The following is a 14,718-nucleotide window of genomic DNA, read 5'->3' on the forward strand; positions in this document are numbered from 1 at the left end:
TTGCCAGTTGTACTCCTTCCTTATTAGCTTTTCTGGACAAAAATAATTAAGAATGTTTAGATTTGATTAAACTAAAATAAAATGTATACTTGTTAGTACACACCATAGATAACTATTTTGCTAAGTCCATTACTGAGTAACTCAATTGTAATAACACTACAGAGAATGCTGTAATTCCTAGCAAAGGGAGTGTTCTTTCAACTAAACTGTAATGTAACTGTAACAATAGGTGTTTGAGATGAACTTCTTTATTCATTGAATTGTGTATATTTTGCACACTTTTCCTATATGTCAAAGACACTCAGGTGTGAATGATGTGTCTGGCAAATAAGAATAAAGAATTGTCACATCAGTAAAGAAATGGAACAACAGCTCCAGAAATAAGTAAGGTTGAGTATTACTGATATATTTCTAATAGTTCTTCTGAACTACTACGTTCAGATTTGACAGATATCTATCTTGGTTCCACCACAAATGCGCGCACAACAAAAGCGGGCCTGACTAAACTGCGGTGTCTAAAGTGTGGTGACAAAACCGTGCGATGAATGAGCGACGAATTAGCCCTAAAGCGCGCCGACAAAACCGCGCTGTAACGTAACCCTAAACCTAACTGTAAATCTTACCTTAAATTAAATCGCGCTTCTGTCGGCGTGCTGTTGTCGGCGCACTTTTGACATCGTGGTTTTAGCGCCGCGGTGTTGGCGCGCTTATGACGTTTGCGCTTTTGTTGGGTCACGATCTATCTTATTGTTTGGTAATGAAATATCTTTTAATTAGCACAGGGCTAGTAAACTAGTATAAAGCATGTATATAATATTTTCTTATTTTATATAAGTCTAATAATATAGTGTAGACCTTGGGCATTTTATGGCCCACGGGCCACATTGTCTAGCCTGTGGCATGGGCGGCAGCAGCAAACGAGGGCGGGGCTGGTGGGGGGGTGGGGCGGCAGCCCTCCAAAACAGTTCCAGTTTCTCATGTGGCCTCTTGGAAAAAAATTAATGATATAAAGTATCAAACATCACATTTAAATATGTGTCTAAAATTTTGGACATACAATTTATGACATGATATATGCATTTTTTTAAAAAAAACGTATTAAATTATTATATAAAAAGTTAATATGCCAAATAGCCATAAGAGAAAAAACCCTCCCAAATCAGAGCAGTATCTTTATTAGGCTAAAAGTTAGGGTTTTTTATGTTCGTGGAAACACTTATGTAAGAAATTTACTAGAGGCAAAGACTGAACGTTAAGAAACCTATTTTGTAACTAAATACATAATTGTCATTATTTATAAAATGTTCCATCAACCCTAAAATCATTCAATTAAAAGAAAACTGCATATGTGAAGAAGAAAAAAAGATAAGTTGGAGGAAAAAACCCAGATAAAGAAAAGTAAGAATGAGTTGAAATGCATACTTGCATATGTGTAAGGAAATAATATAGACCCGTGATGGCAGATCTATGACACGCGTGTGGCATGCGGAACCATATTTGCCAGCACAGCAGCCCTCTGGTGCACGTTGATTTTTGACCTTCCGGAGGGCCGGGGGAGGCTGTTTTCACCCTCGCCAGGCTTCAGGAAAGCCTCCGGAGCCTCGGGGGGGGGGGAACCCCCTGCACATGTGGGTTGCTCATGCATGCACAGGGGTGGGCATGCAATAGCGCACATGCACAAACTTTTGGCACACCTTTAGAAAAAGGTTAGCCATCACTGATATAAACATTCAATAACATGCATACTTATGCATAATACTATATTACTATAGCGAACAAGTTATAATATGCTACATAAGGAACTCAAATTTAGAGGACTGTTACATTGTAGTACTGGATGCAAATTGCTTCTAGTACTTACCAACAGATTTTAAACGATGGAGACAGCTAACAAATGTTTTTGGGGGCCAGCGAATGGTCTTATTTTTTTTTAATCTCAGGTAAACATAACTCTTAGGAAATATGCATTTCTTTTGAATCAAGCTTGTACATCTGACCATTATCAAATTTTGACCGTTGTCAAAGTTTTCAAGATCAAGTGATCTCAGATTTGTTCTTGTATGTATTAATAATTACTGTTGGATAGTCAGTAAATATATAAAATTCAGAATGGACAGAAATCTTGGACAGAAAGATAATCCTTGGACAAACTTGTCAACCCAGAACAAAATATAGCGTTTTAATTTAAGTGCTTCAAATTAAAGATATGTTTTATATTACTGTTGCACAATTTCATAAAATGTAATACAGTCACTTGAACGTTCACATTGTGGCAACCTTTTCCAAAAATAGAACAAAAGCTCTTTGTGCTAAATCACTGGAAGGCAAAAAATTCTTGAATACAGCTTGTCTACAAGAAACCAAAACCAGTTTTCCTATAAAGCTACCATCATAGAAGATAATTTTTCATACCTTGTAAAAAGAAAAATAAATAGTAGTAGGACACTAATACATCTTATCAATCCAATATAATTATATCTTCAAAAAGTTTTTGTCCTAAGAATTACTTAATTACATTAACTAGCCAGAGGAACTTCCAAATAATTCAATGTACAGTGTATCTGAGGTCCAGAATTTGGTAACTTCTGGTATAAAATGTTCTGGTATCAATGTTAATAGCTAGAAAAATGATTCCGTTTCAGCTGGGCCAGTAGCAAATACGTTTGGAATCCTTTATACAAGGCAGCTAATTATAGTGTTCCTATTTGTTGCTACTATTGTTATCTGGACACTCTTGAAGACAATGGCTACATTTCAAAATAGTTTACTGTCACTTGTACCTTTTATCCACTTGTGCCACACTTTTTTTACTTAAGAGGTTCCCTGAACATTTAGGGGAGGATTTGACTTAGTTGTTGCCAGAAAAATGACCTTGTAGGGTCATTTGCTGTAGGACTTGGCAATATCCTGATAACACATTTAATTCTTTGCTGCCATCTTGTGGTTGCCTATCTCAGTTATAGCAACCTTGCCTTTTTGTTATTCCCTTCCCCCATTATATTTTGAGCATATTCACGTCTTCCCAATTTCAATTTGAACCTAATAGTTCTTGAGGAACATCTCTGCATGACATTACCTTTGTTTTAATCCCAACTCATAGGCAATAACAGCCAACTTAATGAGACAGTCTGAGCCCTGTTATGCAGAAGTTTCAGATAGTTGATCCTGAGGATGTGGACAAGGTCCTTGCAGCTGACAGCTAAGTCATCTGTGTTCTGGACCCTGCTGGTTGGTTAAGACATTGTGGGAGATGCCATGTGGCTGGAACCAAGTGGTTGTTAATACTTCTTTGTAGGAAGGGATGGTGCCACTTACCTTGAATGAGACCATGATGCACCCTTACTCAAGAGGCTATCCAATGGTCTCAGCCATGGTAATAACTTTTGTCCTGTGTCAAACCATCCCTTTTTGGAAAAGACTGTGGAGAGGGTAGTTGGCAAACAGCTTCAGAAGGCCCTGAATGAAGCAGATTATCTGGATTTTTTTCAATCTGGGTTCAAGCCATAAAACAACACTGAGATGGCATTGGCCATGCTTGCTACTGATCTCTGAAAGGATGTGGTGGTGCAACTGGGTATCCTGGATCTTTCAGGGCTTTCAGTAGTATTCTTCTGGACTGATTCAGGAGACTGGAAGTACTGTTTTGTGGTGATTCTCCTCTATTCTATGGCCAGCTCCATTTGGTATTGGTGGGCAAAAAGAGGTCAAGGATCTGGATCCACTCAGCTCCTCTGATGGCTTTGTGATGCAGTCTCCTCCTCTCTGGTCAGCTGTCATGGATAGGCCACTCATACACTAGGTAATAAATAATATGACTGAAAAAATATTCTCCCCAATACCTGAACGGTAGGAGTGAGCACTGGGGTTGATTTATGAGGTGGACAAGAGCTTCTTGATTCTGACAATCAGCTACTACACTGGTCATCAGTAAAACTTGCCTTTTTTTCTCAGACCCAGCCACACTAGAGAAAATGCTTGGTTGCTGTTTCAATTGAGCAAATTTATGCTGGCATATTTTGTGTCAGCTCCCAGAGATGAAACAGAACATTAAACATGAAGATCTTTGTATGATTTAGTTGTCAAATGTTCTTGATTAAAATGAGCAAACATACCGTAGCTTTAAGAGAAGTAAACTGGTGGGATTAATTCCAGAGATGTAGCCATATTGCTCTATTACAACCAAACACAGAGAGGTCACTCATCTTAAAACAGATGAGTTCTGTTTTCAGTTCTGTAGCCCACATGTGATAGTGAGTTGCAAAATGCATATGCACACATAGATATAGATATGCACTGAAATGCACACTTGTATGTAGATGTGCAACCCAGCCATTTTAGACATACATAAAAATAAAAAGGTGCTTCTGCATTTTCATAGGATTTGAAACAAGACACAGCACAAAGTTTCTTTTTTACCTTTTATTAAGAAACTAAACAATAGTTAATTTTGAATTTGTGGCCTGTTTTTACAAGAGTCATTTACAGCTGGATAACCACTTTCCATTTTTTACTGGACAGATAACCTCCAAGACATACATACATACATACATACATACATACATACATACATATATACATACGCTTGATGATACATTTGGATCAAGATGACACCTTAACATGGTATAGGAAAATGACTTAATAGATTTAATGCGAAAATGTATGATGCCTAAAGAATTTTAAGGTCGTCTATAAAAATCTATGGCATATTATGTTGAATGTGTCAAACGTTTAATATTGCTTCATTTCTGCATTTTTATACTATAAGATAGTAATGGGAGTATTTTTAGAAGTCAACTTGTTTCCTCCCTTCTTTAAAAAAAACCTAATTCAATAACCTGTTTTGCAATATCAAAAATTTGCATTCTTCTTCATATGAGCTGCCATATAAAATGATGTTTGAATTGCCATTCTTGTTTGCGACTTAGAGTTGCTTGATTGCAGGGAGCTCTGTACATCAATTTGTTACCAAAACCCTGTAAATGGTGATGAATCCCATACAGCATACCTAAATACGTAAGAATCTATAGCTGTCTCCTTGTTTCCCAAGTGATCTGGACAGAGCCAAGATTATTGAAGACAGAACACTAAAGCAACTTGCTTCCTCTCATGACTTATAGGTCCTGCAGGATTTCCTACAATAAGGCCCAGCAACATCTGTCATTTTGGCACTAACACTATGATCTCTAGGATACAAAGGAAGAAGATTTTCTAATAATAAAACTAGCAGGAGTTGCCACAGCAATTAATCAGAAATGTAGGAAAACAAATTAGAAGAAGGATCACGGACATCAAGTTGCATGCAGCTTTCCAGACTCAGAGGAATCCTACATGAGATGTGGAAGCTGTTGTTTGAATAACTCTTTATCTTCCAAATAAATAGAAACATCCTGTTCCTACTCCAAATTAATTCCTAGTATCTTCAGAGCTAACTACTAAGTAAGTATACCTATTTACTTGGCAGCAAGCTTATCAAGCACTATTAAGATAATTTTCAAATAGAAGATTCCACTGAAAGCCTATAAATCCTTATACAAAGGAGTTCTGCACAATTCAAGGAAACAACTTCTATGAGTATAGTTGTGTAGACCGCATCTAAAACTAATTTTATAGATTTGACAATTTATAAAAGAAACCAATTTTAAAAGGCTACATATAAACAGTATGAAATGAAAATTTTGTAAAACCAGTTTGAAGACAAAGAAACTAAACCACAATGTAGAAATTCTATAACATGCACCTGGGTTACATCCTGCTAAGAATGTGAGTTTTGGTGGCAAATTGATGTACAGAGCTCCCTGCGACCAAGCAACTGTAAGTCACAAAAAAGAATGGCAATTCAAACATCATTTATGTGGCAGTTCATATGAAAAAGAATGCAAATGTTTGATGTTTCAAAACAAGTTATTGAATTAGTTTTTTTTTAAAAAAGAAGGATGGAAACAGGTTAACTTCTAAAAATAAGTATTCCATTACTATATTAGAGTATAAAAATGCAGAAATGAAGAAATATTAAATGTTTGACACATTCAACATATATGTCATGGATTTTTATAGGTGATCTTAAAATTCTTTAGGCATCATACATTTTAAATTAAAGGAATAATTAAATTATTGCTCTGAAAGCATACAGTAAAAAACACACATTAAATCCATTTAGTCATTTCCCTATACCATGTTAAGCTGTCATCTTGATCCAAATGTATCATCAAGCAAATAACCCTATAGTTCTATGGAGTCACCACCTGTGAGAGTCAATAACTGTGTGAGATTTAATAAAATATGAATAATGGTCTACCATTAGCCTGCCTTGTTTACTTTTCTAAAATACATCAAGATCCTTTTGCAATGGAAAACACAATATGTCAGGCAAGGCATAATTCAAACTATAGTTTTTAGAATTCTATTAAAATCAAAGATCAACAAGGCAAAGCAACAAAATTTAAATATTAAAAAATGTACCTATTTTACCACCACTGATCATTTGTAATAAGAATGAGATGTATATGTTTGAAAAACAAGCCAGCAGCTATTAAAGAAGATTGATCTGTTATGTGGCTTGTGGTTTCTCCCACAGTTCCTTATTTACTGTTTTGGAGTTTAACATCTAGTTGTAGTTACAAAGTTAAAGTATTTGTTTTCCATTGCTTTTTGAGGATAGATATTGTATGTCTGTTCTATTAAAGTTTATATGACAAATTATATAAACTGCACTATTCAATTTTACTCTAAGGAGCTCACAACTTCAAGGTTTTTCTATTTTCTTCTTTATTATAAGTACAGCTTGATGTATTCACTGAACCAGTATTTCTCAATCTCAGAAACTTTAAGACTTCAACTCCCAAAACTCAATCTTAAAGTTTCTGAGATTGAGAAACACTCCACTATGCATTTAATAGTTATGTTTCATTTTGTGCTACTCTCCTTTAAAATTACCTTTAGTGAAAATTGCTTTAAAATATGTAAATTATGAAATATTCAGCTAATAGAAAACAGAATACAAATGCATAAATGAAGAGAATGACAAAGAGAGGACGTAGTGATTCATATTTCATTTACTAATTACAGATACATAGGCCCTAGTCAACCTTCAATAGAAAATATTCCCAACTCAGAATGTAACTTGCTATCTCAACAGAAGGGAATCTTCCGTTCGTTATTCAAACCCATTTTGCCACATAATACTTGCCACTAATTCCACTAGCTCCATTTTTGGAGCTTGAAAAAATAAATTTAAATATTAACTAGCCAATGAGAATCGGCTAGAAAACATTTGATTTTGGATATTTTTTAAATAATTCATATTTCTAAAACTACCAAGGCAACACCACAACTTCCAAACACATGGCACACAATCCACTAGAGTCCATTATTTTACAATCAGTTGTTTTAATTGTAGAGATACTAATGACCTTTATGTTTCAAGAACTATATTTAGGTTCATTTGAGTTGTAAACTTTTGAAATAGTCTTGGAAAAACTCTACTATTAGGATTTTATTGTTGTTGTTTTGGTGCATTAAAGTCCGACAACCCCGATTTGAATGTATTATTTCATAATAAAGTATTAAAGTGGAAAAAAAATCTGCACTGTGACAGAATCTGTATCTTATCAATTTGTTACTTTGAGGGACAGGCATATACAGTATGTGCACTAGCTTTTATCCTAATTGGAACCATCATGATCCCTGATAATTATTGACCCATGTCAGGAATGTTAGCTTCAAATACTCTTATTCACATTTCAACCTGTCAACCTGGACTCCTTTAATCTAAATTTTTCAGGTTCATAAATAGGCAGCTGCCTAGGAAGAATATCATATAATGATTAGGCAAAACATATTTAGTCATTTCCTTCCCTTTAGAACTGTTATTAACTATTATTTTATGATTATTTTAATTTTAATTATTAACAGTCAATAGAAAAGAATTAATAAAATTTAATGGAATTAAATTCTATGAAAAGGAATTGGAATTAAGTATTCAGAATGTGATATATTTAGATGTGAGATATGTGTGTGTGTGTGTGTGTGTGTATATATATATATGTATGTATGTATGTATGTATGTATGTATGTATGTATATATATATGTGTATATATGTATATATGTTTATGTATGTATATACCGAGTAATGAAATTTAGAAAAATATAAAAACCTGGTATCGTACCTTGGGGAAATAGTTTCTTTAAAAAGACTTTGGTAAGGTAAGGCTGGTTCAAAATTAAGACTGACTCCCACGGATCAGGTTTGTATTTTTCGACAATCTGAAGTCGCTACGACTGATACAGGTTTTCCTCTTAGGGCTCGTAGACGTCTTTGATACGCATCTTCTTTCCGCAACAACCAGCGGAAACGTGAGGGACTCACTTCAAAGGCAAGAGAGAAGTTTGCAAACGCAGCTGAGCTCGACGCCCGCCATCTCACCGCAGAAACCCGCCACGAACTTCAGCAGCCACTCTCCATGAAAGGGTCTCACCAACCCCTCAACTGAGACCCTAAAGCTGCTCTTTTCGGGACCGGTCTTGGGTTCAAGGCGCCTTTCTGGCAGGATCCCGTTTTTCCCAATCATCCGCCCAGGAGCGCTTTGATCCGGATCATTTGGAGGAGAAAGAGGAGGGGAACAAGGCGGGCGGTCCTGAAATATCGGGGAGGAACAAGGCCGACAAAAGGAGAGGAGCGAACCGCCGTCCTCCCTGTCCGGCGGAGTGGAGGATGAGACCTCCCCCAGCTCGAGGGAAGAGGCGGGCAGGGCGGACAGCGCAAGAGGCGGGACAGCGGCTTCGCGGTGGCTTGTAAACAGATCCGGCGTCTCCACGTGACCGACTGCAAGTACCTGTGCGGGAGACTCTGCGGCCGCCAGACTTCTGACAACAAAGCAGAGCGCGCGGAAGGCGCGCGCGCGCGCTGCAGCAGCGGCGGCAGCATCAGCGGCGGCCGTTGGAGCCACCGGCGGGTCTCTGGCGCCTTTCCACCACGGGTCTCCGGGTCCTGACTAGCCTGGCATCTTTCCTGCTTGGGTTTCCGTCCGCTTGGGTTTCCGATGCCGGCCGTTAACATGGCTCAGGCTGGGCGGTGACTGGGGACCCGGCAATCTTGACCGGAACAGAGACTTCTCTCCCCCCCCCCCACCCCAGTTCTTGATTCGCGACGTCCGTGAGAGAAAAGGGAGGCGGGGGGGGCGTCGCGGTGTCGGTCCACCATGAGCACCTTCGCCTTGGAAGAGACCTTGGAGGCGGACTGGGTGGCCGTGAGGCCTCACGCCTTCCACGAGCGGGAGAAGCAGAAGTTTGCCTTTATCGTGGCCTGGAATGAGATCGAGAGCAAGTTCGCCATCACCTGCCATAACCGGACGGCGCAGAGGCAGCGCAGCGGCTCCCGGGAGTTCCGCCGCACTGGCGCGGTGGGCCCCGGGGCGCCCGAACAGCTAAGCGCCTCCTGTAAAACGGCCGGCAGCCCCACTATACGAAAATCCCCGGCCCGACGCGCCGCGGAGCCCATCCAAGCCAGGAGCTCGCCGGCATCGCCTGCCCGGGCCGAGTCGCTTCCGCGAAGCCCGGGCAGCCGAGCGGTTGAGGCGTCGCAGAGGAGCCCGGCGAGGACGAAGAGCAGCCTGGCCCGGAGGCCTCAGCCCGCTCCGAAGGCGCCGCTCAGCCCAGCGGCCTGCGCGGCCGAAGATCTGGAGGAGCTGGAGCTGGGCAAGGACGAGCATTCGGGAGGTGCCGTCGCTGCCGCCTTTCTCCTCCCTTCTCCCGCCGGGCCTCAAGCGACCGAGTCGCCCACCGCGGCCTCCGCCGAGGTGGAAGCGCTATCTGGAGAGGAATGTAGCTGGGCCGGCCTCTTCTCTTTCCAGGATCTGCGGGCCGTCCATCAACAGCTGAGCTCGGTGAACTCCGAGCTGGAGCCCTGTTTGCCCGTCCTTCCCGAGGAACCGTCGGGGATGTGGACGGTGCTCTTTGGGATTCCAGAGCTCTCGGAGGAAGAGATGGATGAGCTGTGTTACCAGCTGCAGGTATACCTGGGCCACTGCCTCGATACTTGCGGCTGGAAGATCCTCTCGCAGGTACTCTTTACCGAAACCGATGACCCGGAGGAATATTACGAGAGTCTGAGCGAGCTTCGGCAGAAGGGCTATGAGGAGGTTTTGCAAAGGGCCCGTAAGCGCATTCAGGAGGTGAGCAATGCCCCCAGTCTACATAAAAGGTGGAGGGGAGACCCTCATCAAGCTAATTAATACATTCTGCAATGTACAATCTTAGAATAAATTTCCTAAGGTTTGTTTTTCAATTGTTTTCTTTCTTTTTTCCTCTTAACATACTGTAATTCCAAATTGTTTAGGGAAAAAAATACTTATTAGTTGGTAAATCTGAACGTTTGCTGGAGTATTTCTTAGAAAATCTTCCAAGATGCAAATTCTTGATTCAACCTGTATACCTAATTATTATGAAATTTTTATTTATTTATTTATTTATTAAATTTCTAGTCCCTCCGACTCTAGGTGACTCACAGGTACAAACATTAACCACAACCATAAACATGGTTGATATGTTGGGCTGCACTGGGAAGGCCTGGTTTCAAATCCACCCTTAGTGAAGCTGCTCGGGTCTTTATAGGTCACTTATTCACTCAATTTACCTCACAGAATTATTGTTATAGGGGAAATTAGGATAATGTATATTGATTGGAGGAAGCACAACCAGAAGAGTTTTTAAGAAAAAAAGATGGCAGTATTTTGATACCTGCACAAGAGGGGAGGGGCTTCAATCATGTGATCATTTTTATTTATTTACCTGGCTTACGTGAGTTATCATCTTATATGTAATAACCCTGTTTGCTCACAACAAGATTAGTAAAACAAAACAAGATGAAACAATAATACCAACTTCATTATGGCTGCCATGTTGACTTTTTCGAGTTCCCAGTGACTGGGGAACTATAAATCTAACAAGCAAGTAAATAAATGGTATTTGTCTTCTGCTAAATTTGATTTTGAAGTTGGCATATATGTAATATTAGGAATTTAGCCCAGAAGCAGGATGTCAGTTGTAATAACAATCAAAGCTGAGATTTCAATAGAAGGGAAATTTAGACCAGTATTCTTTTTTTATTTTGCTTATAATTCATTGTAGGTATATAAAATAAAAGCTGCAAAGGGCCCTAGTAGCAGTAGCAATATCCAAGAAAAAGCTTTATTGCTTTAGCTTTTTCCTCAGAGGAGAATAACATTTTATTCTAGAAGAAGAATGGAAAGCCAGTTTGGTGTAATGGTTAAGGTGTGGCATAGAAACCAGGAACTGAGAGTTCTAGTTCTGCCTTAGGTATGAAAACTGGCTGAGTGACTTAGGGCTGGTCCCTGTCTCTGCCCAACTCACCCCAGGATGGTGGTGATGAAAATAGGAGGAAGGAGTATTTAGAAATGTTTGTCATGTTGAGTGACTAATAAAGTAATAAACACTGGATAAAAACATAATAATCATTGAATAGTGTGAAATAGAGGGTTCTGAGGCCATAAGTTTTTTTTAAAGCACTTTGTAAGGGTTTATCCAAGCTCTTTAGTCTGTATATGATTTTTGTCATACTGTATATAAATGTTGGTAACTATTCTAATCAGGATATATTTATTTTAGAAAATGAAGTGATTATACATGCAGTATATTTAATTACTTACCAAGTATTTTAAGTATCTTAGAAATTAAAATGTTTCTCATATGAAACTGAGACATAAAATACATTTTGTTAAACTAGCTTCAGTTTTATATGGATATGATTCTAGAGCTATTGGCTGTGCCAGTATTATGTTGACTGGTAACAATCTGTATATATACTGTATATGCTAATTAAATGCATTGTCTGATGTCAGTATATCTGTTAGTACCTTCTATGTAACTGACTCATATTTAATTAAAAGGTGCATATTTAAGAAAGATTAACTTACTTTTTTTCTCTCAGGTTTCCACTGTCTTATCAATTGAAATAAGAACCTCATAGCTCACTTGGCTAAATTATTCCATGATAATGAAGAAACAGATGACAGACATTTAATATTAATGTGTAATATGAATATAGTAGTTTTCTACACTTCAGATTGGGATTCAATTGTCTCCTGAAATGTGAGACAACTCAGTTCATGCACTGTATTTCACTCATTTTCTTTTGCCTTACCTTTGCTTTGAAAGTGACTTTAAGGCAGTTAAGAGTCATTGAGTGAAGATAGTGTATTCTTAACAGTTCTCTAATTAAAAATCTACACAAAAAATGTTTCAGTTTTAGCAATAGCACTTAGACTTATATACCGCTTTACAGTGTTTTACAGTTCTTTACAGCTCCCTCTAAGCAGTTCACAGAGTCAGCATATTGCCCGCAACAAACTGGGTCCTCATTTTACCCACCTCAGAAGGATGGGAGGCTGAGTCAACCTTGAGCCTGGTGGAATTTGAACTGCCAAATTGCAGGCAGTCAGCAGAAGTAGCCCACAGTACTGCACTCTAACCATTGCACCACTGAGGCTCTAAAGAGAATATTAATAATTGATATGGTTATAAAATTTCCTAGCATATATTAATATGCCCTTTTATTAAGATTTATCCTGATGGTCAGTTGAATGACTCATCTCTTTGGATGAAATAAGAAAGGCCATATGCACTGATAAATTTCTTTTGTTTAGAATTAGCTTGGACAATGTTTTATTTAGTCACACATTCCTGTTGAGCTGTGCAACATGTAACTCAAGTTCAGACACTATTAGAATTTTATATTAAATGTAAAACTTTATATCTTTCTGCACTAATTTTGCAAATATAATGGTTGGAATTGTAAAATTGCTTCTATGCCAAAATTATAGTCTTAATATTTAATATTAATACATAAAATTGAAAGTAGAAGAACATTGGTACCCTAAATTACTTTAAGATAAGATAATATAAAAAGATAATATAAAAAGTTTGGTGAAGTGAAATGTTAAATCTTACCATACAAAATTTATCTCTTTCATAATGGTACATGCTATGGGTAATCCTTGACTTTTAACCATTTGTTTAATGACCTTCAGATTTATGGTACTGAGAAAAGTCATTTATGACCTGTCCTTGCATTTATAACTGTCACAGTGTCCCCAGTATCACATGATCAACATTTGGGTTCTTGGCAATTGGCATGAAATTGCAATAGTTGCAGTGTCCCAGAGCAGAGTCACGTGATCACCTCTAGTGAAGGTTAGTGGGGGGGGAAGGTTACTTGGAGGGGGCTAAATTCACTTAAGACTGTAGCAAAAAAGTTAAAAAACAGGCATGATTTACTTAACTATATCACTTACGATGTAGATTCCGGTCCTAAATTGAGAACTACCGTACCTGTATTATTTTCTAATCTCAAACTCAACTATAGAAATTCAATGGCTAACTCTGCCAGTTACCGTCCCTCAGCCTAACCCCGTGATGGAGAACCTATGGCACGTGTGCCACAGGTGGCACATAGAGCCATATTTGGTTGCATGCCAGCCATCAGCTCTGGCGCGCATGGACATGCCGGCCAACTGGTTTTTCTCCCTCCTCAGGTTTCAGGAAAGCCTCCGGAGACTGGGGAGGGCGAAAAACAGCCCCAACAGCCCAATCGGAAGTTCGAGAACAATCCCTTTCCGGCTTCCAGAGAGCCTTTGGGGCCCGGGGGAGGCCGTTTTCGCCTTCCCCAGGCTTCAGGAAAGCCTCCAGAGCCTGGCAAGAGGTCGCACGTGCATGGGTGGGTGGGTTGTGTGCACATGCGCAGGTGGGCGAGGAGATTGAGTGGGCATGTGCATGCAATAGGACGCATGTGCATGCGATAGGACGTGCACGCAATTTTGGCACGCCATAAAGAAAAGATTCACCATCACTGGCCTAGCCTACTTAAAGGGGTAATTGCTGTGGAGTTAAAGTGAAAAGAAATAAGGCTGTCTTGTGCTCCTGGAGAAAAGGTAGGATACAAATCTAATAGTATGATTTTTTTAAAGAAAAGTTTAAATTTAATAATTTATGTATAATGGATCTTTATATATACTTGTTATGCTAGTCCCTTTCAGGATAAAAAAAGTTAGATTAAGTATAGAAAAGGAATAAAAATGGTAAAAGAAACAGGACTAAAAAAATATATTGTAACTAAATCTTGTTTTATATAGGTGCCATTCACAATTATTGTCCATACTTTTTCCATCCTTGGAAACTTCCCGGTTTTGTCATTCATTCATATATTGCATTTAATTTTTCAAACTGTTAAACTGTTTTTTAAGAGTCTCATTAGGATTTTTCCTTTTTGTCAGTCCATCACTCTTCCTTTATATTTTTATTTAAGATGCAGTCCTCATGCATTCCCTCCATATAATCAAGCCACATTAATATATCACTTTTGTTCTGCTCACTCATCTTTTCTATATAGTTCACATTTACTCAGCACCCATTTTATCTTGATCCTATCTCTTCTTGCTTTTCTGCCTATACTTCTTAATAACTGATTTTGACTCCATTTAACTTTTACGCTTCAATTCTCACTCCCACATAACAAAATAGGCAAAAGTACATTTCATTATTGATACTATTTCTTTTTTTCTATCTTTGTAACCTTTGTAAGTAATCCATTGTCATTATTTTCCTGATTCTTCTGAAACAATTGTTTCTTGCTTCCAATATTATAGTAGATAGATAGATAGATATTTTCATTATATTTGACAAATGTTCATTCCTTGTAACAGCCC

The 14,718-nt window shown here is 38.6% G+C and overlaps 1 protein-coding gene across 2 annotated transcripts in view; it reads left to right on the top strand.

Moving 5' to 3' along the window:
* Nucleotides 1-8,829: 8,829 nt before the first annotated feature.
* Nucleotides 8,830-14,718, top strand: part of JMY (junction mediating and regulatory protein, p53 cofactor) — a 59,599-nt gene continuing 53,710 nt past the window's right edge. The window contains exon 1 of one of the 2 annotated variants that reach the window (XM_032212557.1): nt 8,830-10,170. In XM_032212557.1, coding sequence (XP_032068448.1) covers nt 9,199-10,170 — 972 coding nt within the window. In that variant the 5' untranslated portion in view covers nt 8,830-9,198. The remainder of the gene's footprint in view (nt 10,171-14,718) is intronic. The other variant, XM_032212556.1, reaches the window with a different exon arrangement.

Source organism: Thamnophis elegans, chromosome 3, assembly GCF_009769535.1.
Source record: "Thamnophis elegans isolate rThaEle1 chromosome 3, rThaEle1.pri, whole genome shotgun sequence".
NCBI lineage: Eukaryota > Metazoa > Chordata > Lepidosauria > Squamata > Colubridae > Thamnophis > Thamnophis elegans.